General features: G+C 38.4%; 1 protein-coding gene across 7 annotated transcripts in view; it reads right to left on the bottom strand.

Moving 5' to 3' along the window:
• card14 (caspase recruitment domain family, member 14) overlaps positions 1–24,329 on the bottom strand; it is a 98,702-nt gene that overhangs the window by 45,607 nt on the left and 28,766 nt on the right. For 2 of the 7 annotated variants that reach the window (XM_043714808.1, XM_043714815.1), the window contains exons 1-7: positions 21,336–21,441; positions 11,763–12,000; positions 9,297–9,434; positions 4,673–4,998; positions 2,321–2,491; positions 1,699–1,818; positions 63–188 (exon numbers count right to left, since the gene is read on the bottom strand). In XM_043714808.1, the coding sequence (XP_043570743.1) occupies positions 63–188; positions 1,699–1,818; positions 2,321–2,491; positions 4,673–4,998; positions 9,297–9,434; positions 11,763–11,973 (1,092 nt within the window). In that variant the 5' untranslated portion in view covers positions 11,974–12,000; positions 21,336–21,441. Of the gene's footprint in view, positions 1–62; positions 189–1,698; positions 1,819–2,320; positions 2,492–4,672; positions 4,999–9,296; positions 9,435–11,762; positions 12,001–17,766; positions 17,949–21,335; positions 21,442–21,574; positions 21,677–23,778; positions 23,877–24,329 lie in introns of those variants that run through there. The other 5 variants (XM_043714811.1, XM_043714810.1, XM_043714813.1 and 2 more) reach the window with 5 other exon arrangements.

Genomic DNA, 24,329 nt, shown 5'->3' with positions numbered 1-24,329 from the left:
AATGTCAGTACTCCTGCAGAAATTACCACCTTCAGTGAGGAGGAGAGTTATAATTTATTTACCTCATCACGTTCTTTTTGTAGCTCTAAAACTTGTGTCTGGAGTGAAGTAATTTTATCTTTGTACATATCGCAGTCAATCTTCAGAGTAGCACATTCCATCAGCATATTTTCCTTTTCATCCAGGTACTTGCAGTATAGAAGAAAGTAAAACAGTTTGAAATATTTTTAACTCATGGGAACCTCAGTCCAAAATGAAGAGAAAGACAAAGGTTCATCTAAAAGAATCACAATCTAATGAAATTTAGATATCAGATTGCTAAAATTTAGATGGATTAGTTTTATATTAAGCTCAATAGAATACAGCAATTAAGTATGCACAGTGAAAGCTTACAGAACTGTGATATTGATTCATTGTCAATGGCATCATTTACATGCAATCTGTTGTGGCAAATTTACTATTGACATGGACTAACCAGTTCCCAAAATGCATTTTGATTTTTTGCCATTGATCAATATCTTTGCTTCTGAACTGAAATGGGATTTCTAATCAGTTAATAATCCTGTTGCCATTTGCTGATGTCAGAGTTGGCAGATGAGTGTGGAAATTGGGTTGGGAATCTGAAGACATCAGTGGATTGGGCCTTGAGAGAAAGTGAGGAATGAGCAAGGGCTTTGACAGCCAAAGTTTGCTGGAGGTCAAAAAGTGTGGTGCTGGAAAAGCACAGCTGGTCAGACAGCATCTGAGGAGCAGGAGAGGCGACTCTCCTGCTCGGATGCTGCCTGACCGGCTTTGCTTTATCAGCACCACATTTTTTGACCCTGATCTCCAACATCTGCAATCCTCACTGTCTCAAAGTTTGCAGAAACAAGAATAGGCAAGGTCTGGACCAGGGAAGCCTATGAGAAGTGCTGCTATTCCTTCTGACCACATGGGTTGTAAAGAAAACTAATTTTTTATAAACAAACTTACCGTGGACTCCTCTGACCAATTGGCCCCAATACCATGGTATAATAGGAGGGATGATTTCCATTAGGTTCCCATTATCCAGATGATAAAATTATGTTGCAGCCCAGATAATTTGATCGGGCCATGTCCTTGAAGTTTAAAGGGTAGCCTAAAATCGGAAACTTGGGCAACTTCACAGACAGTGAATGTGTGGTGTCACTGGGCTTAACTGATTATGCCACATGCTAGGAACTGGACTAAGTCTGATCTTGATGCTTACAGGGAGAGGGTGGGTTAAAATTAAAATCTATGGCTTTTGTTTCTGATTTCAAGATATAAATTTCTATCATTTGAAGACAATAAGGGTCAGACTCCATGTGAGTGGTGGAAAACCCGCTCTTGAAAACCTCTGAATTGTCTACCTACATTCTCATACAGGGAGGCGATCAATCAGAGAAAGGTCGCTCCTGTAAATAGGGTAGAAGGAAATGGTGAGGAACCATCCCTCCATTCACAGGCTGCATCATGTAATTAATGTATCAGTGAGAATGAGAAAGGAGCCCCTGAGAAACAAAAGAAAATTAGCCCTCAAGAAATCTGGCGGACTCCTCAGAAAATATTGTGTCCAAATATCCGATAGGCAAATATTAATGATTAAATGTTAGAAGTGACTGTTTCTCCCTGCGGTTTCTAGTTTTGCAATGTCTCTTTCATAACTTTCGACAGGCTGTAACCTTAGGTTACTCTCACTTCATTCCTCAAATGTTCAGCCTGATCGAGCTCCAATCGCAGTGAATTCATCTCTTTCATCAGATCCTGCTTGTCTTCTTGAGCTTCTACACGTTCTTGCTCCAACATGTCCATTGTCACCTGTTTAAAAAATAATTATTGAACATCTTCATAACTTTTAAATAAAAAGTCAGAAAGTTCTCATTGAAAGCTTTTTCCTGACAAACATTTCTTACATTGCATTATTCCTTCTAAGCTTCTTGAATAACATCAACTAAATGGACTTTGCAACAATAAACACTGCATTACAACAGTAACTACACCTCAAAAGTACTTTAATGACTGGGTTGTGTATTGGAATATTCTGAGATCATATAAGATACTTTGTAAAGATTAATTGTTCTTTTTTTTATATAATCGTTTTTGGGTCCCTTGTGTATTATAATTATTAATTACCTGAGCTCTTGATTATCAAAAATCAAAGTTTTATATTCTGATTTGCAGAAAAATAAAAAATTAACAGTACTGTGCAAAAGGTGATGGCAACAGTGAGGTAATCTGAAAGTTAGCAAAGTTTAAATTGAGAAGGATAGCTTGAGGGAAAGATCATGATAATTACATATACACACTACTCCATACTCACTGGGTTCACTTGCAACTCTTGAATTCTTAACCTCAATTTATCAATTTCTCCTTTTAAGTTTAAAAGTTCATCATCTTTCGGCTTGAATGCTTCACGCAGCTTGGAGGACATTCTTCGCTCAACGTCAAATTCTAGTTTTAGTTTTTTATTCTCCATCCTAAGATCATCCACCTTTAAATAAAGTCAAAAATGATCACCATGAAATTGTTTTTGAGATATGATATGAACATTTGAAGAGATTATCTATTCAGTAACACTTTTTGTGTTTGACAATATCGTTCAAACACACTGATTTAGCAATGAGAATATAGCAATATAGTACATGACTTGGACAAGAAATTTAATGGAGATTATTTCAACAGAGAACAAAGAGTTTTGTTAGGACAGTCTGATTTACCAAATACTTCTGTATATCTGAAACAGAATATAGGTAATTTTCATAATTATCTTTGAATTGTAAGAAACTTTACCATGAATGTTAAGGAACAATTTTTTTAAAGTATGAGAAAGAAGTGATAAATCAACAATTTCTAAAATATCTAGCTCCAATCTAGCTTTTACTGTTAACAGATGAAATTTGGGTTCTTAAATCCTGAAGGTGAAACAGTTCTGAACATTTAACTGTAGCTTATTGTTTTCTAATTTAAAATTAACCATTACTTAATGATTAGTAGAGATTCATTCAGTTTGCCTTTAGATTTTGTTCATAGATGGCCCACAGTCTGTGACTGTTTAGGGCCCAGTTTGGGGTCCAGTAATTCAATAAGTCAGTGGGTAGAGATGCAGTCAACATAGCTTTGACAATGTAAGTTTATTACAACATTTTAAGTAGGTTGTAGAAATAAGAATCAACTTTGACTGTTAAAATTCAATTTTAACGTATCTCAATTGACCATTACAACATAACAGCAACGACGAACTACAAGGACAAATCATTGAACCATTTGCATTGACAGAACTACTACTAGTTTCAAAGTCACATTTAGCAAAGTATCAATATTCCAAATGAGCAAGAATTCCACAAAATGCAACATCTGTCCTTACTGCTGTGTTAAGAAATATGCAAGCAGAAATGAAGGAGTTTTTACTACGTATTTGTCCGCAATTGCAATATTTCACCTTATTTGTATCAATTGATTTTAGTGCCATTGACGAATCATATGACAACAGAAATGTGACATTGAGGGATGAGGCTAATTCATGACCTACAACCTTTTATTAATGTTTATTACATCTTGGGGGAGGGAAGATCATCATGTCCATACAGTTCTTTTGCTGCACACCTCCTTGTTTGTACCTAATTATTTACACCATTACACAATAGCCTATCAACATTGTACACATGATCTGGATAGATAACAGTGTTATATAATTTAATATATTTCAAGTCAAATGAAATTTCTCCAAAAATCTCTTCAATTATTCTAACAACACCTTATAATGTATTTCACCAAGAGATTAGAGAGAAGAATTACTTTTCTTTAAAGTTTAACATGGACTTAAGCCTCTACGCCTTTGTCTTTGAAAGACTCCGAGAATTCATTTTAAATGATAAAGAATATAATAGTCATTTATTTCTGACATAAATTATGAATAAACTAAACAATTCTTTTTACATGTCTTTATGGAGCATTGAACCAAGTTTCTACTGAATGTTACTCCAGTGCTGTGTCTGCCAGAATTGTTTGCAGTGAATTCTAAATATTGTGATTGGTTGTGCGTTAGCAAACTAATTTCAACATCTTTGAGTTTTCCTTTGTATAATGTCATGACGGGTAGAGCACTTATCTTTCATTTCAGAAAATGCTGTCACAATATTTGCAAAATCTCCAAAATGCAAGTTGGAGGGGGCAAGGTGGGGGGGGGGAGGTGGCATTAATTTCTCTCATAGCCAATACTGCCATCTTGAACATATGGAATACCAATAAATTGCAACTCTTCTTCCATTCGTAATATTATTTCTCTTGCCTTAATTCTCTGCCTCTCTCTTCTTACATTCTCTCTATATTCACATGCTGACTTGCAATTATTCATGAACCAATCTCACTAACATAGATTTTCTGTATACTAGGAAGCAGCACCCGAAACTATCTGCCTGAAGCTGGTAATAAGGCTTATTAATGTAGCAAAGCAGGCCAAATTAGTGCTTCAGAATGTCTGGCAGACTAGATTTGGTACCTGGCTTCCTACATTATGCATGACTGGCCTACAGTGTCAAGAAAATAAATTGACAGCTTCCCCAGCCCTGCCATCCCAGATCACCATCTCAGGTCAAATGTCTAGGATCATATCTGAACATTACCTGATTTGGATATGAAGGTAGAAATTTATGATTGAACAATAAAGCAATACCTGTTGATATAACTCTCTGCTCCGTGTCACAGACATTTCTTTCTCCTGCAGTGTATTTGTATACCGCATTAATATCTGATAATTCTCCTCTTTCAGCCGAATCATTTCATCATGGTGATGAGTCCAGTCCATCTTAATTCTTCTCAAGTTAGCCTCAGCTGCCTTCAAACCCTTGAGCTCAGTTTTCAATTGCTGGTTTTGGTCTTCTAAGCTTCGAACTTTCTCATGCAACCGATGTCTGTGGCATTTCTCTTCTCCTAGCCATTTCTGAGCCTTCATCACTTCATTCATTAGAAACTGAATTAAATCCAAATTTCCTTTCTCAACTGCAACAAAAGAACATAAGTGAGTCATTTTGATTGTACTTTCTTGAATGCTTACTGTCAGTATCCTCTGTATGAGAGCACGGGATACATTCTACTTTTGTCATTAACTGCAAAATATTGACAGATTAATGACCAGAATATCAATAGTGTGAATTGAAGAAACTGGCTCTCAAGTAAAACTGAGAGCAAAGGAATAAAATATTTGCAGAGCTGGAATCATTTGCTGATAATATTTTTAGGTTTCTGAATTGCAGTTTGAAATGTGGTTGATGATCATCTAAGAATCATGTTTTGCTGAATTGGCTTACATTTTATCATTTTCTGGATTAGTGGTGCTGGAAGAGCACAGCAGTTCAGGCAGCATCCAAGGAGCTTCAAAATCGACGTTTCGGGCAAAAGCCCTTCATCAGGAATAAAGCATTTGAGATGGTGTCTACAAAATACTATGGGAACTGTAAAATTGCATCACTTTGTGTTGCTTAAACACTTTTTAATATAATTCTTACAAATATAGAGACATGATGGCTAAGGACTAATTTTAAAATTGAAAGCTGATTTGTACTATCTCCATGACTCATTTAATGGCCACCCTATATATAGCCTTAGGAAAACAGCTATATTGATAAATGAATAGATTATTGCCATCACTATTGTACAGTGAATTTACATAATAAAATGTTACTAGATAAATTTTTCCATCCCATTCTTTGAGGTCAATACAAGTGGCCAGATCCCTTATTATTTGCTCTGGTATATGCAAACGTAACTACATCACTTTCCAATATAATAATGAGATAACGCCCCTTCTCTTCTGCCCATCCAGAGCCATAAACACTCCTTCCAGGCGAAACTTGTGCTTCTTGCAATGTTGTATATTGTATTTGCTACTTATGATGCAGTCTCTTCTGCACTGCAGTTTGGGTCTCTGTTTTGCAGCACACCGCCATTCAGTTTTGCAAGTGGGTTGCCTATACTTTCATTTCCCTGCTTCATTCCTGCTCAGAAACTCTGTTCTCAGTTTCTGACATTGACTCGAGAAAGCTTAATGCAAGGTCAAGGAATAACATCTTTTTTTTTAAGGTATTTTGTCGCCTTCTGAACTGAACACTGAGGTTGACAATTTCAAACAATAATCTCTGCCCTCACTTTTCCAGGCAGCGGCTGTTGGCTGCCATTTACCTCGTTTAGAACTATCTTTTGTTTCTTTACTTGTACCATCATTGTCGTCTGTTTTGCCATTTAATCTCTATTCCTGATGAAGGACTTTTGCCCGAAACGTCGATTTTCCTGCTCCTCGATGCTGCCTGACCTGCTGTGTTTTTTCCAGCAAAACTCTGATCTAAACTCTGGTTTTCAATATCTGCAGTCCACACTTTTGCCTACCTCTCTTACCAGTTTAGATGAAAGGATATTGACCTGAAATGTTAACTCTGTTTGTCTCTCCATCACAGATGCCTGATCTGCTTTGTATTTTTACTAACTTTAATTTTCACTTTAATGTAATTTTAATATTGCCTGTAGATCCCTACAGTTAATTCAATGAAACATTACAAATATGTCAAAATGAGATATAAATATAAGCACACATTTGAAAAGGTGATTGTAAATGTGCTTTTGTGACAGAATAATTAATTAGAAGGAACCACGCAGTAAATTGGAGTATATTAATGTGCAGTGAAAAAAATAAGGGAAAACATACCTTTTAGTCTTGCAAATCCAAACTAATAGGATTTTCCAGTCAAAATTCAAGCTAACATTATGAAAATATAGTCTTTTGAGTAGCTGTTTAAAGATTTTATGTGCATCAAAATTAAGATGACTTATCCTCCTGTTTCTTGTCAACTTACTGCCATCCCTGAGCAATTATGATTAGAACTCTGGTATTACCTTTCCCCCCAAAGTCTACACGTGATTCCTAGTTTGCTGAGTTGTTGAGTTTAGCCAGTTGGCATTAAACATTATAATTGGTCTCATCAGAAGGAAAATCTGAATGGTGTTCCAACTCCTGATTGCTATTCAGTGGCTTCTGTTAAAAGAAAATGTGTATGTATTGTGGTTTAGCGTACAATTTGGCTCATTAATAAATGCCCAATACAGCCAAATTGTTTGGCAGCTCTCAGTCTAAGCTGACTAGTGAAGAACTGCTGCTTAGAACCTTACCTCAGAAGAGCAGGAAGAAAGGGAAGTCGATAAATATCCCAAGCTGAGTCTTTTTTTAAGTTGGGACAATTATTATAAGAAGTACAGAGAAATTGTTGCTGCAGTTTTATAAGTGACATGCTGAGCTGAACAATAACAGTGCACCCAGATATTCAGACTGCAAGATTAGCAGTTAGGGAAGACATTTGTAAATGATGCATTATCTGTGAAAAGAGATTCGAATTTTATGAAAAACATCCATGTATAGACATGTTTTCTAAAATGTCGAAGTAATACAAGGCACCTGCAGATGGCAGTAAGAGCTTGTGTAAGGTACCCTGTCAGTCATATCAGAGCAGACACTGTAATGGTATCACCCGCAAAACACAGAGAGCATAACCAATTGCCTATTAGTCAGCAAGAGGAGATCAGCCTAATCACGGGAAAGTAAAGCTTGATAATGATCATCCTCTACCTGCAAAATTTCTCAGGTGAACCATGGTTTGAATTTTTCATTGGAAATGGATCATTGAATTTTAGACTCTTCACCTCCCCCCTCCAAATAATTTTCTTACTTTATCTGCACATGACAACAAGAAATGATATTCAGCTAGGTCTATATCCATATTGCTATTAGAGGATTTGTACCTTTTCACATTATCTAATCATGCGATTGTGTTTTCTGAGTAAAGCATATAATTATGTTTGTAGATAGCGAGTTTTGAGAAGATTTGTAGCTCAGGTTGATGTAGGTTTGCTTACTGAGTTGGAAGGGTCATTTTCATACGTTTTGTCACCATACTAGGTAAAACCATCAGTGAGCCTCCGGATGAAGCACTGGTGGTATGCCCCACTTTGTATTTATGTGTTTAGGTTTCCTTGAATCAGTGATGTCATTTCTTGTTCTTTTTCTCAGGGGGTGGTAAATGGCATACAAGTCAGTGTGTTTGTGATAGAGTTCCAGTTAGAATGCCATGCTTCTAGGAATTCTCGTGCATGTCTCTGTTTGGCTTGCCCTAGGATGGAAGTGTTGTCCCAGTCGAAGTGATGTCCTTCCTCATCTCTATCATGAGGAAGGACACTACTTTGACTGGGACAACACCCCTATCCTAGGGCAAGCCAAACAGAGACATGCACGAGAATTCCTAGAAGCATGGCATTCCAACCGGAATTCTATCAACAAACACATTGACTTGTATCCCATTTACCACCCCCTGAGAAAAAGAACATAAATTGCATCACCAACCCAAGGAAAACTAAACACATAAATACAAAGTGGGGTATACCACCAGTGCTTCATCTGGAGGCTCACTGAAGATGTTACCTAGTATGGTGACAAAACGTCTGAAAGCAAACCTTCCAGCTCAGCGAGTAAACCATGTTTTTAGATATAAAACTAACAATAACTTAGGAAATTACCTTCCTGAGGGCAGAGCCTTGCAGCACCAGATCATTGGCACTCGGATTCACCTAGAGTCAGTCAATTTGCAAAATGCAGGCAAGTAAGTGAATGGAACAAATGTACAAAGGTACATGGTCTTTCCACATTAAAGAAAGATTGCCATTTAGATTGTGAAAAGCATTATCACTAGATGTCTCAAAACCTCTACAGCCAAATTCAGTCACCATTGTAATTTAGGAGGATTTTAGCCAATCTGTGCAAAACAAACTCCCACAATTTGCAATATGAAATTGACTAGATCATTGAAAGACAAACATTGGACACGACACTGGAGATAACTCCCGTGCTTTTCCTCAAACTAGTGCCATGTGATTGTTTGACAGCTACTCAAGTAGGCAGATGTTTAATATCTCATGCAAAAATTGACACTTTCAGCAGTGCAGTGCTTTCTCTGCTCTATACTGAACTGTCAGCTTTGATTTTTGTGTTCAAAGCCTAAATGGGACTTGAACCAAGAACTTTGTTATTCAGAGGCAGGATGCTATCTGGCTGATATCAATAGTCTGATCAGAGAGAGAGGCATGAAAGCAGAGTGATTCTTAAGTTCCACATAAAATTGGGTCACAAAAATGTCATTGGCCACTTAAGAGAAGACCATTACACTCTCTCACAGTTAGTGCATGGCCTGAATGTAAGGGTGGCCATGGGATTAATTAACGCGAAAATGAGGAGTTTGTTCAAAAAAGATTAACCTTACCAAGTATGCTGCTGCAATCTTTGGTGGGTTCCTTCCCAGTTATTAATGTATAAATTTCAGGATTATAGAATCCTAAAGACTCCAGAAAGGCAAGACCCCCTTTCTTTCCCCGAGTTCTTAAAAGATCAAGCATGTGCCCTGAAGATTAAAAGTAGAACATTAATAATCTTGACTGTCTGTGCTAAGTAATTAATTTTCTAACTAGTGACTTGTTTAAGGATCAATATTTAATCATAAATAATCCTAATTATCATAAAAATCAAAATGATTGTACAATATAATTTCAAATTATTTGACTGCACCCATGTATGTCAATGATTTTTATCCTATTAATGAGCTGTGTTTGTTGATTTCAGACAGGCCTATGCCACAGGCGCAATAATTGATTTCAATGCTTTTGGTTTAGGAAGAGAAAATCAGTGTACCATTTCTGACTGGTTTCCAGGGAAACCTAATTGAACGTTCTCTAAATTTAGAACATGAAACCTAGAATGAGAAAAGATCATTCAGTCTTCCTATCATACATTCTGTTACGTTTTGGGACTGACAACCAAACTTCTGTGGAATGTGCAATAAAGCCACTGGATAACACGTCTCTAATTTCTAATCAGGACCAGAATGCCCTGATGGAATAGGAGGATATTACAAATTGGACTTCGTCTACAACCATACAACAGGAGATCAGATTGGGGCATCGATAGGATAAATAGACAAGGTCTTTTCCCTGCATTGTTAGAGTCCAGAACTGGAGGGCATAGGTTTAGGGTGAGAGGGGAAAAATATAAAAGGGACCTAAGGGGCAACATTTTCACACAGAGGTTGATACATGTATGGAATGAGCTGCCTGAGGAAATGGTGGAGGCTGGTATAATTACAGCATTTAAAAGGCATCTGGATGGGTATATGATTAGGAAGATTTAGAGAGAGATATAGGCCAAGTGCGGGCAAATAGGACTAGATTAGGTTAGGATATCTGGTTAGGTTGGATGAGTTGGACTGAAGGGTCTGTTTCTGTGCTGTATGTCTCTGTGGCTCTGGGTAGATACCAGTCTTTCACATTCATGGTCCATGTTTACATCCAGCTCAGACTCGGTATGAGCTGCAAGATTCCTTTGTGGAAGAAGATTTTGGCAGTCTTGACAGATCAGATGATCGTATGCAATATGGCAATGAATTGCCAGTTTCACTCAGAGAAACTGAAGAATGGCTGATGGAAAGGTATGTAATGATACCAAATCTAACTTAAAACTGTGTAACAAAATGAGAAGCATTCTGCTTCCTAAAAGTAACTCCACAGAGCCGGTCACCAAGTCACCCTTTACTTACATGTGGAAAGTCCTTAACACTGTTCCGGCTTCCTCAGAGCCATTGTCAGAGTTAACACTCTTGTTTAATTTTTTTTTACTCCTGTTCATTTTTTTTTATATTTAACCCCCACACTACCGCCTAACTGCAGTAGTGCTTATTTTTTCCCCAGCACCCATGGTGTGTGTGTGTGCAGGTGTGAGACACAGTGAAAGACACAAGGTGCACAAATCTTTATTCAATTTCCACCACCAGGAAGATAGGAAAACACCCGAGTGGCCAGTGACAAACACTGCCCTTCACATCAAAGGGCAGGGCTATGTGATCAAAACAGTGAAGGGGAGGGTAGGGACTAAATCAAAATAGAGTTGGAGGGGGAAATGATGCACTCCATTCCCCGCGGCGCCCACCTCTCCCTGAATAACTCCAGGGTGTTGGTGGACACCACGTGCTCCTTCTCCAAGGACACGTGGGCTCTAACGTAACCGCGGAAGAGGGGCAGGCAGTCGGCCCTAACGACCCCCTCCACGGCCCGCTGCCTGGACTTGTTGATGGCCAGTTTGGCCAGGCCCAGGAGCAGACCCACGAGGAGGTCTTCAGACATGTCCTCCCTCCTCCGTACCGGGTGCCTGAAGATCAGGAGCGAGGGACTGAAGTGCAACCAAAAGCAGAGGAGGAGGTTTTTAAGAAAATCAGAAAGGGAATGCAAACGCCCACACCCAATATACACGTGGTCCATGGACTCCACAGCAGCACAGAACAATCAGTTGGGCTGGGAGTCCGTGAACCACCGCAATCTGCGTTTGCAGGGGACCGCTGCATGCAGCACCCTCCACCCCAGATCCGGCCCACCTTTTTACCCCCTGGAAGGGAACAAAATTAAAATTCCGGAGGCGGCTCAGGTTGTAGGGCACAGGCTCCCGCGGGAAGTACGGGACCTTGGGGCCAATGTGAAATTCCGTCCGGGCTGGGGTAACATTCTTGTTTAAATCCATCAGTCAGGGTTCCCTGATTGGAACAGACTAACAGCCCGAGTTAGAGAACTCATACATTCTATGAGGTCCAATCAGTTGATCTCTTTACAATCTCTACACATCCAAGCAAACATAGCTAACTTATTTTATAAAACTACACAGCAGAATTATGTTCAGAAATACTCACCAGTTCTCATATACCGGTGGTTAAGGTGAGGAGCAAAAAGAATTTCTTCCTCATCCGTCTCCCCAATTACACGGCACTGGCGCAAGAAGGGTGTGATGTGACAGGGACGGATCTTGCTCGTGATTATGTGGCGCTGGCTTTCAATCAGGTCCCATATTGATTCTTCATCTAGATCCTTTATTTCCTTGTCATCTGAGACAGCTATATCCATGATGAGTCAAGGCTTGAAAAGGAACAGCTGGAGATTGTAAAAACACATGCACAATCATTCCATATTACATCTGACATATGAAGCATAGGTTTCACTGAAAACTCATTACAATGAGGTAAAGCTATGATAGCTACTTTCAATATTGGAAGTATCACACTATCTGACACACAATAGCTGCTATTTTACAGTGGTTAGCATTGCTACCTCATAGTGCTAGGGATCCAGGTTCAATTCCAGCGTTGGGTGACTGCGTGGAGTTTGCACATTCTCCACATGATTGTATGGGTTTCCTCTGGGTGCTTCAGTTTCCTCCCACAGTCCAAAGATATGCAGGCTAGGTGGATTAGCCATGCTATATTGCCCGTGGTGTCCATGGAAGTGCAGGCTAGGAGGATTAGCCAGAGGAAATGTGGGGTTATGGGGATGGGGTGGGTCTTAGTTTGATGCTGTTGGGAGAGTCGGTACAGACTTGGGCTGAATAGCCGCTATCTGCAATATATGATTTTATTTTATTCTATTAAATTCCTGAAAATGCTTTGTGAATATGATTCAGCTGTAATATTTTTCCCTCAGTAACTGGAATTTCTAATATCCAAAATAACGATGTAAATAAAACAAACTTTTGCAATGTTACCTAATTTATAATAATAGATCATAGTCTTCTAATATCTTTGTTAAAATTTTTTATTTGAAACATTCATCCTTATCCAAAAGATTTACCCTAAAAATAGGGGTGAACCAATCATTGCATATCCTGATCAATTCATGCACATGAATGTTGAATTGAAAAGTGTTGAACTGGAAAAGCACAGCAGGAGAGGCAGCATCCGAGGATCAGTACAGTCGATGTTTTGGGCATAAGGAATGAGACCTATGCACAAAACGTCAACTCTCCTGTTTCTTGGATGCTGCCTGACCTGCTGCGCTTTCCCAGCCCCACACGTTTTGACTCTGACTCTCTAGCATCTGCAGTCCTAATTTTCTCCATGAATGTTGAAGCCTGATTTTAGGCTTTGGGCCTCATTTCCAACAGGTAGAGAGCGATGGATATCAATAGGTGCTTGTGAGGCAGAATTAAGAACTGGGACATGCCTCATGTTGCCAGAGCACACAGGTAGTTAGAAGACTGGAGTCAACTGGGGAAGGGCTCATCGGGTAGGAAAGTAGCAGACGACAGTGGAGTTGCACTGTGATGATGCTGTGTATGGTGGTGACAGGTGCATCCCAGAAAATGCAATCTTTGAATGTGGGACAATGAGGGAGACTTGTTTCGGGTAAATATACTTTAAGCAAATCAGGTCTTTAAGGATTGGGGCTTTTTTTACATCAGTTGAGTTAATGAACTGGATGCATCACTTCCTCAGAGACTGTAAACATAAGGCCTCAATAAATGTGAGTTTATCTTGTACACAGGAATCCTAAAGGAATCATGCTAGTCCCATTTCCCCACTACCTTCCATATCTGCCTGCAAAGAAGCAGTTATCAGATAATCATTGTCTGCAAGGAGATTAGGAAAGGGAATAGCGTCTCTTCTGGCAATACTAAGTATTCTATATATTATTTTTCATAGACCCACTTCATTTCACACTTTCAACGCAATATGTTGACCCACTCAAAATTTCAAAAGCACTAAATCAAAGTTGAAGTAGCAGGAAGCATATGGGACAGAAACAGGGAAAGCATCCAGAAATCTGCTGATGATAAATGACTAAAACACGATGAAAGCAACTGATATTCACTCCTGTCTTGGTAATTCCAGGTTCTAGGATTTGCATTATATATTCCATGAAATACAACCCCTTCAAAATATTGAAATCCCTATGTGTGTATTTCCAGATTCCAGGCTGTTTTTCAGCACTGCTCAATGTTAAAACTATGTCTCCACTGCTGATAAATCAGTTTCTCAGTAAATTTGACTTAACATGACAACGCATTATTAATGTGCTAATTCATCGTGACAATTCTATCTGACATTGACTAATTATACGTATATACGCATGATAATATGAAAAGCTGTCAGCATGTCTGAATAACAAAAAATATTTCCGTGTAGGAGTTTCTGACTAATTCTGTACATACTCTGCTCATCAGTTTGCTGTGATTTCTTATTAGTCACCAGTCGGATAAGCACCAGGACACTTACTTTACATCATGAGCTGGGTGGGTACATGAGTCGAAGACAATGGGAGAATGTAGTTCACTTGACAATCCATTAACTGCACAATGGATACACTATAGAACCGTCTAAATACTTACCTAGATGATTAACTGTCTGATTGGAAAAAATGTACAATCTTGGCTTAGTCTACAAATATGTGAGGCATGTTGAAATATGCTGAAATTTGTAATTTTGTCGATGTCACCAGTTATTTCATGAGGACCAACTTGGCTTTTCTCTCTACACCTCTTTACTTCACAACAAGTATCAATTCCCAACATCTCTTCAATGATGTTCCCTCTTGAAGAGCAATGTGAGATTGTATGTAAGTGTGCATGACTATTCCTGGTATGTAGCTACATTGGGACCCAAGGTGGACAAGCAGGAGGCTGGAAGAACACAGCAAGCCAGGCAGCATCAGGAGGTGAAGAAGTCAATATTTAGGCCCTGAAGAAGGGTTACACCTGAAACGTTGACTTCTCCACCTGGCTGCCTGGCTCGCTGTGTTCTTCCAGCCTCCTGCTTGTCTACCTTGGATTCCAGCATCTGCAGTATTTTTGTCTCTACATTTGGGACCCATGCAACATAACTTCAGGCAGAGGCTGCTGCCTTAGGTTCCACAGGATGTATTAGGAGATTACAGGTTTGTAGTATAGAGAGTAGTAAGGGCATGGGATGCCCTACCTGCAACAGTAGTGGACTTGCTATCATTAAGAGCATTTAAATGGTCCTTGGATTAACATATGGATAATAATAGAATAGTGTAGGTCAGATGGGATTTAGATTGGTCTCACAGGTGGACACATCATCGAGGGCTGAAGAGCCAGTACTGCGCTGTAATGTTCTATGTTCTATGTTCTATGTTGTACTGACATGGTGTTGCAGCAATATGTAGAGTATGTGCTTTCCAGGAAATCACAGATGTCAAAATAGTCATTTTGCATTATTATGCATGGAAAATCACAGACTGGACACCAGGAATTCCAGCAATATGTTCACCATAACAACTGCTGTCTAAATGGGTGTGTCATGCATATTAGGTATTACCTCAATAACAAGGACATTGATTGAAATAATGTTGCTTAGATACAGTGCATTGTAATTCCAATGAGGTGTAACACAGAGTGATAACATATGTTAATTACAGTAAAAGAAAGCCTGTCGTGACCATGTAGTCCAATGAGCAGACAGGGTATGAGCTAAGATAAAACAAGCACTGTTTTCGATTAGTTTCGATAGCAGGCTTTGAAATAATTGAGTTTAGAGGCAACAAAAGCACAGATATGGTTTTAATAGCTGAGCAGTATACCAACATGGTGAGGTGATGGAGGTGAGGATAAATATTTCAATGATGGAGAGGTTATGGGGTCAGGAATCCTATCCAGTATGACAAACGGATTGTGAACTAGGGTAAGGAAAGATAATTTGTGGTAGAGCCAAAGACCTTCAGTCTTTCAGACCGACTGAAGTACAGTGTATCTCATCAGGACTGGGTATTAGGTAAGCAGCCTGACAACACAAAGGCAATGGAGGGGGCCTGAGGGAAGTAGTGGTAAAACTGAGCACTGTCATTGCATATATGGACCAAAATATCATGTCTTTGGATAATGTCAATGAGAAATACGAGAGAGCCAAGGATAGATCCTTGAGATCTTCAGAGGTAACACAGTATTGTGGAAAATGGAAGGAAGCTATTACTTGAGATTTTCTAGCTATGCTGTACAGATAGGAATGAAACAGATCAAGGAGAGACTCAGTAAGCTGGACAATGGAGGAAAATTGCTGGAGAAGGATGGTGTGACCAACTGTGTCATATACTGGAAGAAGTAGAGAAGATTGATTAGTGAACGAGCAGTACTATCAAAGTCACAACAGATGTAAATATGACTTTGTAAAGGATAGGTTCAGTGTTGAGGCAGTGTTGAATATCTAATTGAAGAGATTGCAGCAGAGAATCATAAAATCCCCACAGTGTGGAAGCACGCCATTCAGCTCATTGATTCCTGAAGAAGGGCTTATGCCCGAAACGTCGATCCTCCTGTTCCTTGGATGCTGCTTGACCTGCTGCGCTTTTCCAGCAACACATTTTCAGCTCATTGAGTCTACGCTGACCCTCAGAAGAGCATCCCATCCAGACACAACCCCCTACTCTATCCCTGTAACCATGCATTTCCAATGGCTAATCCATGTAGTCTGCACATCCCTGGACACTATGGGCAATTTAGCATGATCAATCCACTTAATCTGCACATCCTTGGACTGTGGAAGTAAACCAGAGCACCTGGAGAAAACCCAGGCAGACAAAGGGAGAATGTTCAAATTCCATACAGACAGTCGCCTGAGAGTGAAAACGAACCCGGGTCCCTGGTACTGTGAGGCAGCAGTGCTAGCTATTGAGTCACATGTGGCAAAGACAGGCACTGACTTGGGTGATGATGACATGCGCAAAGATTTTGAAAAGGAAAGAAAATTTGGAGGTGGAATGTTGATGCCAAAAACAGAAAAATTAATGCCATGTTTTTTGAAAAGGTACTTGTGATGGTCGAGGAAGAAAGACAAGATCTGAGGGGAAGGGGAATCTTTAGAATATCAGCTGATACAGGGACCAGGAAAAGAAATAGGGTTCTTAGCTGCTCAGTACAAATAGGTCAAGAAAGCACGGCATGGACATATGACTAGGATAAGTTTGGAAAGGACACAAGCATTGTAAAGAGGCAACTGAAGAGCTAGTCCAAGAGTTATTGTGGCAGGGGCTGCTCAGTCTCAATCTCAATTTACACTAATCCCATGAACTCTTGACATTGTTTTTTTGTGGAAATGGTTTCAAGGAGATAGTTGGTCAGAGAAAGAAAAGTTAGGCTAGTTTCACACTTCAGAACAATCTATTGCACAGTCTTGTCAGAGGGGAGTAGTTTTGGAGTGAGATAATAAGGAAAGACAGAAACCTATGGACTCAGGGGATGGGGCAAAATATGTTATGATGATGGTGAAAATCTTCAAGAATGAGAAGGTGCTAGGTATAACAATTAAAGAAGTAAGGGAATGCTGATCTCACAATGAGAAACTCACAGTGGGTACTTGGGTGATCAGTAGAAAATGAGTAACTTAAAGGAGATGTGAGAAGAATGAAATGTGAGGGAAGTGCTCAAAGGCAAAGAAGCAACTAGAGTAGTAAAGGGATCGTAGAAGAATGCTTTTCAGAGGGTCGATGTGGACTCGATGGGCTGAATGGCCTGCTTCCATGATTCTATGAATGGTGGCAATTTAGGATAAGCATATCTGGAGTTGCAGTGCAGGATGTGAGCAAAGTACCAGACAGGAGAGAAATAAAATAATGTGTGACTGGGCAATGGGAGAAGGAGATGGGACTGAAAGTCTTGACAAGAAAAGGAAAGTAAAAGACAAAATGCCGGTGTAATAGGCTCTCAGGTTTGGAGTGCAAGAGCTACCTCTGAAAGTAGGAATCATTTCAGGAGGTAGATCACAGAGAAACCTCAATCAAAATCACAACTGGTAAATTTAAATAGCTGCCATGCTAATAGTCTTCACATTACTGTCTTTATCTGAATCTTATCTGATATCCATGAATACATTTGGTATGTTCTGTATTGGTTAGTCATTAAGATGTGAATACTTGCTAAAAATGCCTTTGAGCTTCTGATTGGCTGCTTAGTCTACTTGATGACATCATGTTGCTGAATACTTGGAGATCCCCTTGAATATGGCACCAGATTCAAAGGGACGTCAGGAAAGGGGAAATCCATAGCACATCCAGTTGTGAGCAATTACTTCATCACTGACAGGAAGTCCAGATAACTGTATCAGGAACATGGTAGAGACGGCTTTTAAAGACATCAATGCATGCTAGATTTACTTTACTTAGACATCAAGGGTCTTTATTCACAGAATAGTGATTACTGAAAAATCAACTTTGTCAATATAACAGAACATTAGAAAGAATCAGCTCAGGCTACAGAAGCTACTCCTGATAACTTAAAGTCATAACTTAATATTGGAAGATGTAGGAGCAAATGTAGGCCATTCTGCCAATCAAGTCTGCTCCACCATTCAATAACATTTTGGCTAATCTGATTATTCTCAACTCCACCTTCCTATCTTTTCCCTATAGCCATAGATTCGCTCACTGATTAAACATCTATCTATCTCAGCCTTGATAATAAATATCAACCATTCTCGGCAGTCTTTTGCAGTAAAGAATTCCAAAGATTTATTACCCTTTGAGAGAAGAAAGTCTTCCTCATCTCTATCTTAAATATGCACCCTTATTCTGAGATTATGTCGTCTGGGGTCTTTTCCCCAGAGTCTTTTCCCCAGGGTTGGGGTGTTCAAAACTAGAGGGCATAGGTTTAAGGTGAGATCAGAAAGATTTAAAAGGGGCAACATTTTCACCCAGAAGGTGGAGCATGAATGGAATGAGCTGCCAGAGGAGTTGGTGGAGGCTGGTACAATTACGACATTTAAAAGGCATATGGATAGGGATGTGAATAGGAAGATTTTACAGGGATATGGGCCACATGCTTGCAAATGGGACTAGATTTATCTAGGGTATCTGGTCGGCGTGGATGAGTTAGACCAAAGGGTCTGTTTCCATGCTGTACATTTCTACAACTTTATGAATCTATGGTCCTAGATTCTCCCACAAGGAGAAACAACCTCTTTACATCTACAAAGTCAAGCCCCCACCCCCCCCCCCCCCCCCCCCACCCAAGAATCTTCAATGGTTCAGTTCTTCAAATAAGTCAATTCTTGCTGAGAAAAAAAAGTGGATTATCTAATCATTTAAAGTAAGCAATGTAATTAACATGCAAAATGGGAACTTGGTGAGTGCCAAATTGACTTATCAGGTAATTTGAATGAAGCAATTTGTAATTACACAAGCAAAAATTCTATTAATTTGGGAAATCTGGATTAAGAACTGAAAATGTTAGAAATTTCAGCAATCCTGACAGCAACTGTGGAGACAGTGGCAGAGTTAATGTTTCATTATCATTTTGATTACCTTTAGAATTTCTGATTAAATATCTATGTCCTGAAGCATCAACTGTTTGTCTCTCTACATATGCTCTCACAATTTATAAGAACCCCAATATTTTCTGTTTTTAGTTCTAACAGGTGATTGTTAATACTTCTACAATTAAATTGGAACCTTGAGTAGAATAACATCTAAAACAATACCTGTTCTCTTTGTGCTGTTGTAATGTTACAAATGCAATGTTCTTTCCATAGCTACAAATCAATGCTTGACAGATGACATTTTTTTCATGGGGAGTAGAGGTAAGTCTGCTCTCACAAAAGCATTGAAGGGTGCTTTTATAATAATTTCTCAACAACATTTTGTTTTGCTAACATGACTCTTTGGCTTAACTAATCAATAGGTAATAAATATAGCATATCCAATACTTTGTTATCTGTATAAATTATTACATCATTTTTCCTGTAGTGGAAATGATCATTCTAGTGAAAGCTCGCAAAAAAAAAGAAAATCTGATTATTGCAATGATGTTGGACCTTCAGAGGTCATGTTGTTCAAGTTGTTTTAGTTCAAATAAAGGAAGGACAAGTAAGTGTTGGAGATTTGCTCAGGCTATAAGTGATCTATTTGAAGGCAGTGGACACAGTAGGAAAGCAATGCAATCAGACTGTTAATTTAAACTGATTAAATTAAGTATTTCTAAAGTTCTGATACATAAATTTACTTCTTTCTTCTTATATTTTCAAAACTGAACCTTTGGGATTTCTAATGGAATTTAACTTGAGTCATTCGTTGTCTCCTGCAAGGGTAAGGGGGCAGCAGCAGACTGATCAATTGCATCGACTTAGTCCAGTAGCCAAGTTATAAATTATTTCACATAAATGATTTATTTTCATTTTGTTGCTTTTGACTTCAACACTAAGACAATTAGTCACCATTCGCTAGTGGCACTGCACACATTTCTACTTGTGATTTTATTAAATATGATCATTGTTTCAGCTATCCTAAATATAGTGTGTATTACCATAAACTAAGGCAATGTAGCCTCATGATCTTGCTGCGAGGGGCTGCAAGTTTACAGAATATGATAAATAGAAACCACAAACTAGCAGCTGAATAGTACAATTTCTTTGTGGGGAATATCGTATCTGGTCTGCCTTGTCTCAGCCCCAGAAATAATTTATTTTCACTTGACATCAACATGTTATTCTGAGTAGTAATGGGAGTATGCAATCTATAAAGTGCAATCTATTATTGTTTAATAAATTCAAACAAACCTCAGTGTATGACATCTGATATATATTACATAGATACTTGCGCGAAATTTATGCAATATTAGCACTTTGAATTTGTTATCAGTGCTTTTACCACAAACACGTGTTAAGGCTGAACTAACTTTCCAATTTATTCGACTGCATCCACCACGAACAACTGACAACTCTAATAATGTTGTCTATATTTCGTCTGATTGACACATACAAACCTGCACTCTGAACTTTATACATAAAACATTCTAAACTAGTTTTTAGGCATTTCATAGTATCACCTACATTCCTCAGTTGGGAGTGTAAGTGAACATCTCCTTGACATTCTGTCAATGCACCTGCAGAACTGGAAGCAGACAACAGGGATTAACTTGGATAAGGAATATTCCTTCTGTTTTTCCTTCAAGGAGTGGCAAACTTCCACTCCACACCAAACCATGGTGACTCAGTTGAGGTTAGGAAATCATTTTCACGCAAACCATAGGTATAAACCCAAATCTGCCACTTAGAGCACAGCACTAATACTATGGTCTATTAATATCACTTACCATTGAAGTTATTATTTTAATCCTCAAATAATTCAACAAAGTAACGCATTTGCTTATCTAAATTTTTTTAAACAGGAGCAGCAGTTGATTTCAAACATAGATAGGTAATGGTAAGTAAATGAGTATCAATTACAGTGTTTAAGTGTCAGGCAGGCAAAGAATAGCAGAGCCTGCTTTATAAACCTCAATTTCTAGCTCCCTTCAATTCCAAAAAAGTCATGTTCGACTTAAACTCTATCCAAAATACTGCCAGACCTGCCAAATCATTCTAACTCTTTCCATCTTTGTGTTAAATTTCCAGCATTCCACAGTGTTTTGCTTTTATTATAAATCTTCAGAATCACTGCTTACTAAGTAAACTGCTAACATCAAACATCGCACAAAGCAATCCACTTACAGCAAAAGGGCATCACACGCAGTATCTGAAAATATCTGGCAAGCTGCTCTCCTACAGAATGAACAATTCTTCCTACTTCGCTAAGAGAAAAAGTGCAATCACAGGACAGAGCAATAGAGCTGGAGAGAGAGAGAGAAGGAAACAAGGAAGTAAATGTCTTCAGGAAATGCATGAAAATAAGTGATCTACTTTAGATTAACTCTTCAAGAATCTGCATTATAAAAAGACTTAGTAAATACCTTTTCCATTTTGCTTTTCAAAGCTGGTATTAGATTCTACTGAGTATTGTGGAAAAATACAGGTCGTACTGTTATAACATCCATTTTGTTAACTCAATTCGCTGTAACAATTGACGGATTCGAGACGCTGTTCCTACTGCGCGAAGATTTAAAACAAGTGTTGGCTGTAACGCGATTACATCACCAACACTTTAAGTAATGTTTCTAAAGTGTGATTTTTCTCTAACTTGGGATTGCACAGGAACGCAACTATCGTGTTATAGAGGACTAACTGTACTCTGTATTTCTGTAATGTGAACGAAGTATGAATTATTAAGATCGAGAAATGGTACATTATGAATGATACAATTTTAGTGTGGCCAAAATCATGCGTTATTTTCCCTTGGCGTTTCCATAGATTGTTAAGCAGATGGTCAGGATGAAATAGAGGATTGGTCTGTTCTGAAGAAGGATCACCGGACCAGAAACATTAACTCTGATTTCTCTGCACAGACGCTGCCAGACCTGCTGAACTTTTCCAGCAATTCCTGTTTTTGTTGTGTGAGGATGAAATCGAAACTCATAACTCCTAATTTTAACTTGAAATAAATGACAAATGTGGGAATGTCAGCCTCACCTCAATTTGCCATCATGAAATGCAGGTAAATTTAACTCCTGGGAATTGTTTAAATATGCTGAGTCTTATTCCAACCTGATGTTAATAACATGGCCAACAATCAAACACCTCCAAAGTTAATCTCATAAAACAGGGTCAAAAAGAGAATTCTAAAACAAGGCAATGGATATGAGTTAGTACCACAAAGACTCTGCATTTCACAGCTCCTGATAGAACAAATTGAACATGGCAGGATTTTGCAGCTAAGACTCACACAAATTGTCTGTACTAATGGAAATGTATCAGAGTGGTGAAAGGGGATGGAAATTGTGGGGAGAATGAGGTAGGAAAAATTTGGGCAACCCAGGCATAAGTGGCCCACAATTTCCTTCAAGGGCTAGACAACCATGTTTCTCACAGACCCAAAAAATAACATAAACAAATATAACCTTATTTTTTCAACTATCTCCTGTTTATTGGTACTGGCTCTCCCTGGCAAAGCTAGCACAAGGCACGAACCACATTGAAAACTAATGTAAATGACATTATCAGATCTCAATTTCTGAAGCTTAATGAAGTCTGGCATGAAATGTTGACAGCAGCCAGTTAAAATTCAGGGGCTATGCATAATGTAGTGAGGAATAAGAGTTGTGCTGCCATTTGTGGAATCTCTTTCCAGGTACAGACAGTTCAAATCGTAAGATTTTACTAAATCAGGAGGAGGTCATTTGACATTTCATGTTTGTTTAAGAAAGCTTCTGGCAGGCCTATTTGCCAGACCTTGCTTACGTCCTTTAAACTTTACATTTTGAATTATTTATTTAAAAATGAACACAGATTACTCCCCGTCTCGAGTAAGGCACTGCAGATCTTAACACTTGTCTGCTTTCTAAAAATCCCCATTTCTCTCCCTTCGTCTTTGTCTTGATGGTAACATTTATACCTACTTTAGTTCCTGTTTACTGGCTGTGAGAATGGAATCCATAATCTGATCCCAACAATGCAGTTTTTGTTGATTTCTTCATGGCTTTTAGCCATGGTAGAAATAAAAATGTTGCACAAGTAGAATAATACAATCAATTCTGAAAACCTCCCGCACACTCTCATATCTACCTCACAGTCAAGAACTTTCCTTCAGTAAAATAACTCAATCATTTATGTAGATAATATCCATCAATACATTTCACATTGCCACTACAATTTGAAATAAGATTAAACTAGTACATATGTATTATAGATGCTCACATACAATTTTCTCTTGGGTCACACACCCGTAAGGGCATACATGCATTGACTGTACCACATGCAGGTACACATATGAGACTTATCACATACAAAGAGGCATGTTTTAATAAGTTTTAAAACATTGTACTGCAACAAAACAAAATCAGACATATTTAGAAACACCAATACCCAAAGCCTTGTTAAATCCACCTACAGAGTCAGCACAACATTTTCATCTTAAGAAGCAAAGAAGGAAAAAGACTGTAGACAAAACAAAGGATTCCACTTTTAAAACCTTTTTCAAAACACAAATATTTTCATAAATGAATTCATTCAAAGCATTTTAAAAAATCACACATGCATAGACATACACCATGCTTTTTACCTTTTAAATAATGATCCTCTTTAGCAAATTCAATCATGCAGAATAATGCCAGAATTCAAAGCCTCTTGTAAACACTGCTGAGAATCTAAAGCACCCACACAGTGCTGTTAGCCTATCTGTTGCATTTCAGTCAGGTTTTTGTAATTATATTATGCATTGAACCATGCTTGAGGTTGCATACAAAGCAGTTGCTGAGCTTTTATTTATGTCTTAATCTAGAGCTAAGAGGTAAATGGAAATAATGATTTTTTTAGACCAAAAGAAACTCAGAACAATTTGTCTTGTTGTGTTTAAAATATGTACATTTATAAAATGATTTTATGTTGCCATGAAATGTAAACTAATCCATTCATATCCAAATTTCAGTATAGTCAAGCATTCTCATTTTTAATTTGAGTGGATCGTTTCCTACAGTTTACCTGAGGGTGAAATTTCTTTGGAGGTTCTCCTGCTCTTCTGCTAAAATGTTTCCAAAAGATTGAGGTAACCTTAAAGAAATGGGACTATGGGATATTCCTTAAAGGTGATGCCAGAACTTATGCCCAAGTTAA

This window comes from Chiloscyllium plagiosum, chromosome 24 (assembly GCF_004010195.1).
Source record: "Chiloscyllium plagiosum isolate BGI_BamShark_2017 chromosome 24, ASM401019v2, whole genome shotgun sequence".
NCBI classification, from domain to species: domain Eukaryota; kingdom Metazoa; phylum Chordata; class Chondrichthyes; order Orectolobiformes; family Hemiscylliidae; genus Chiloscyllium; species Chiloscyllium plagiosum.
The sequence above is the reverse complement of the archived record's forward strand: the minus strand, read 5'-3'. Positions and strand labels throughout refer to the sequence as shown.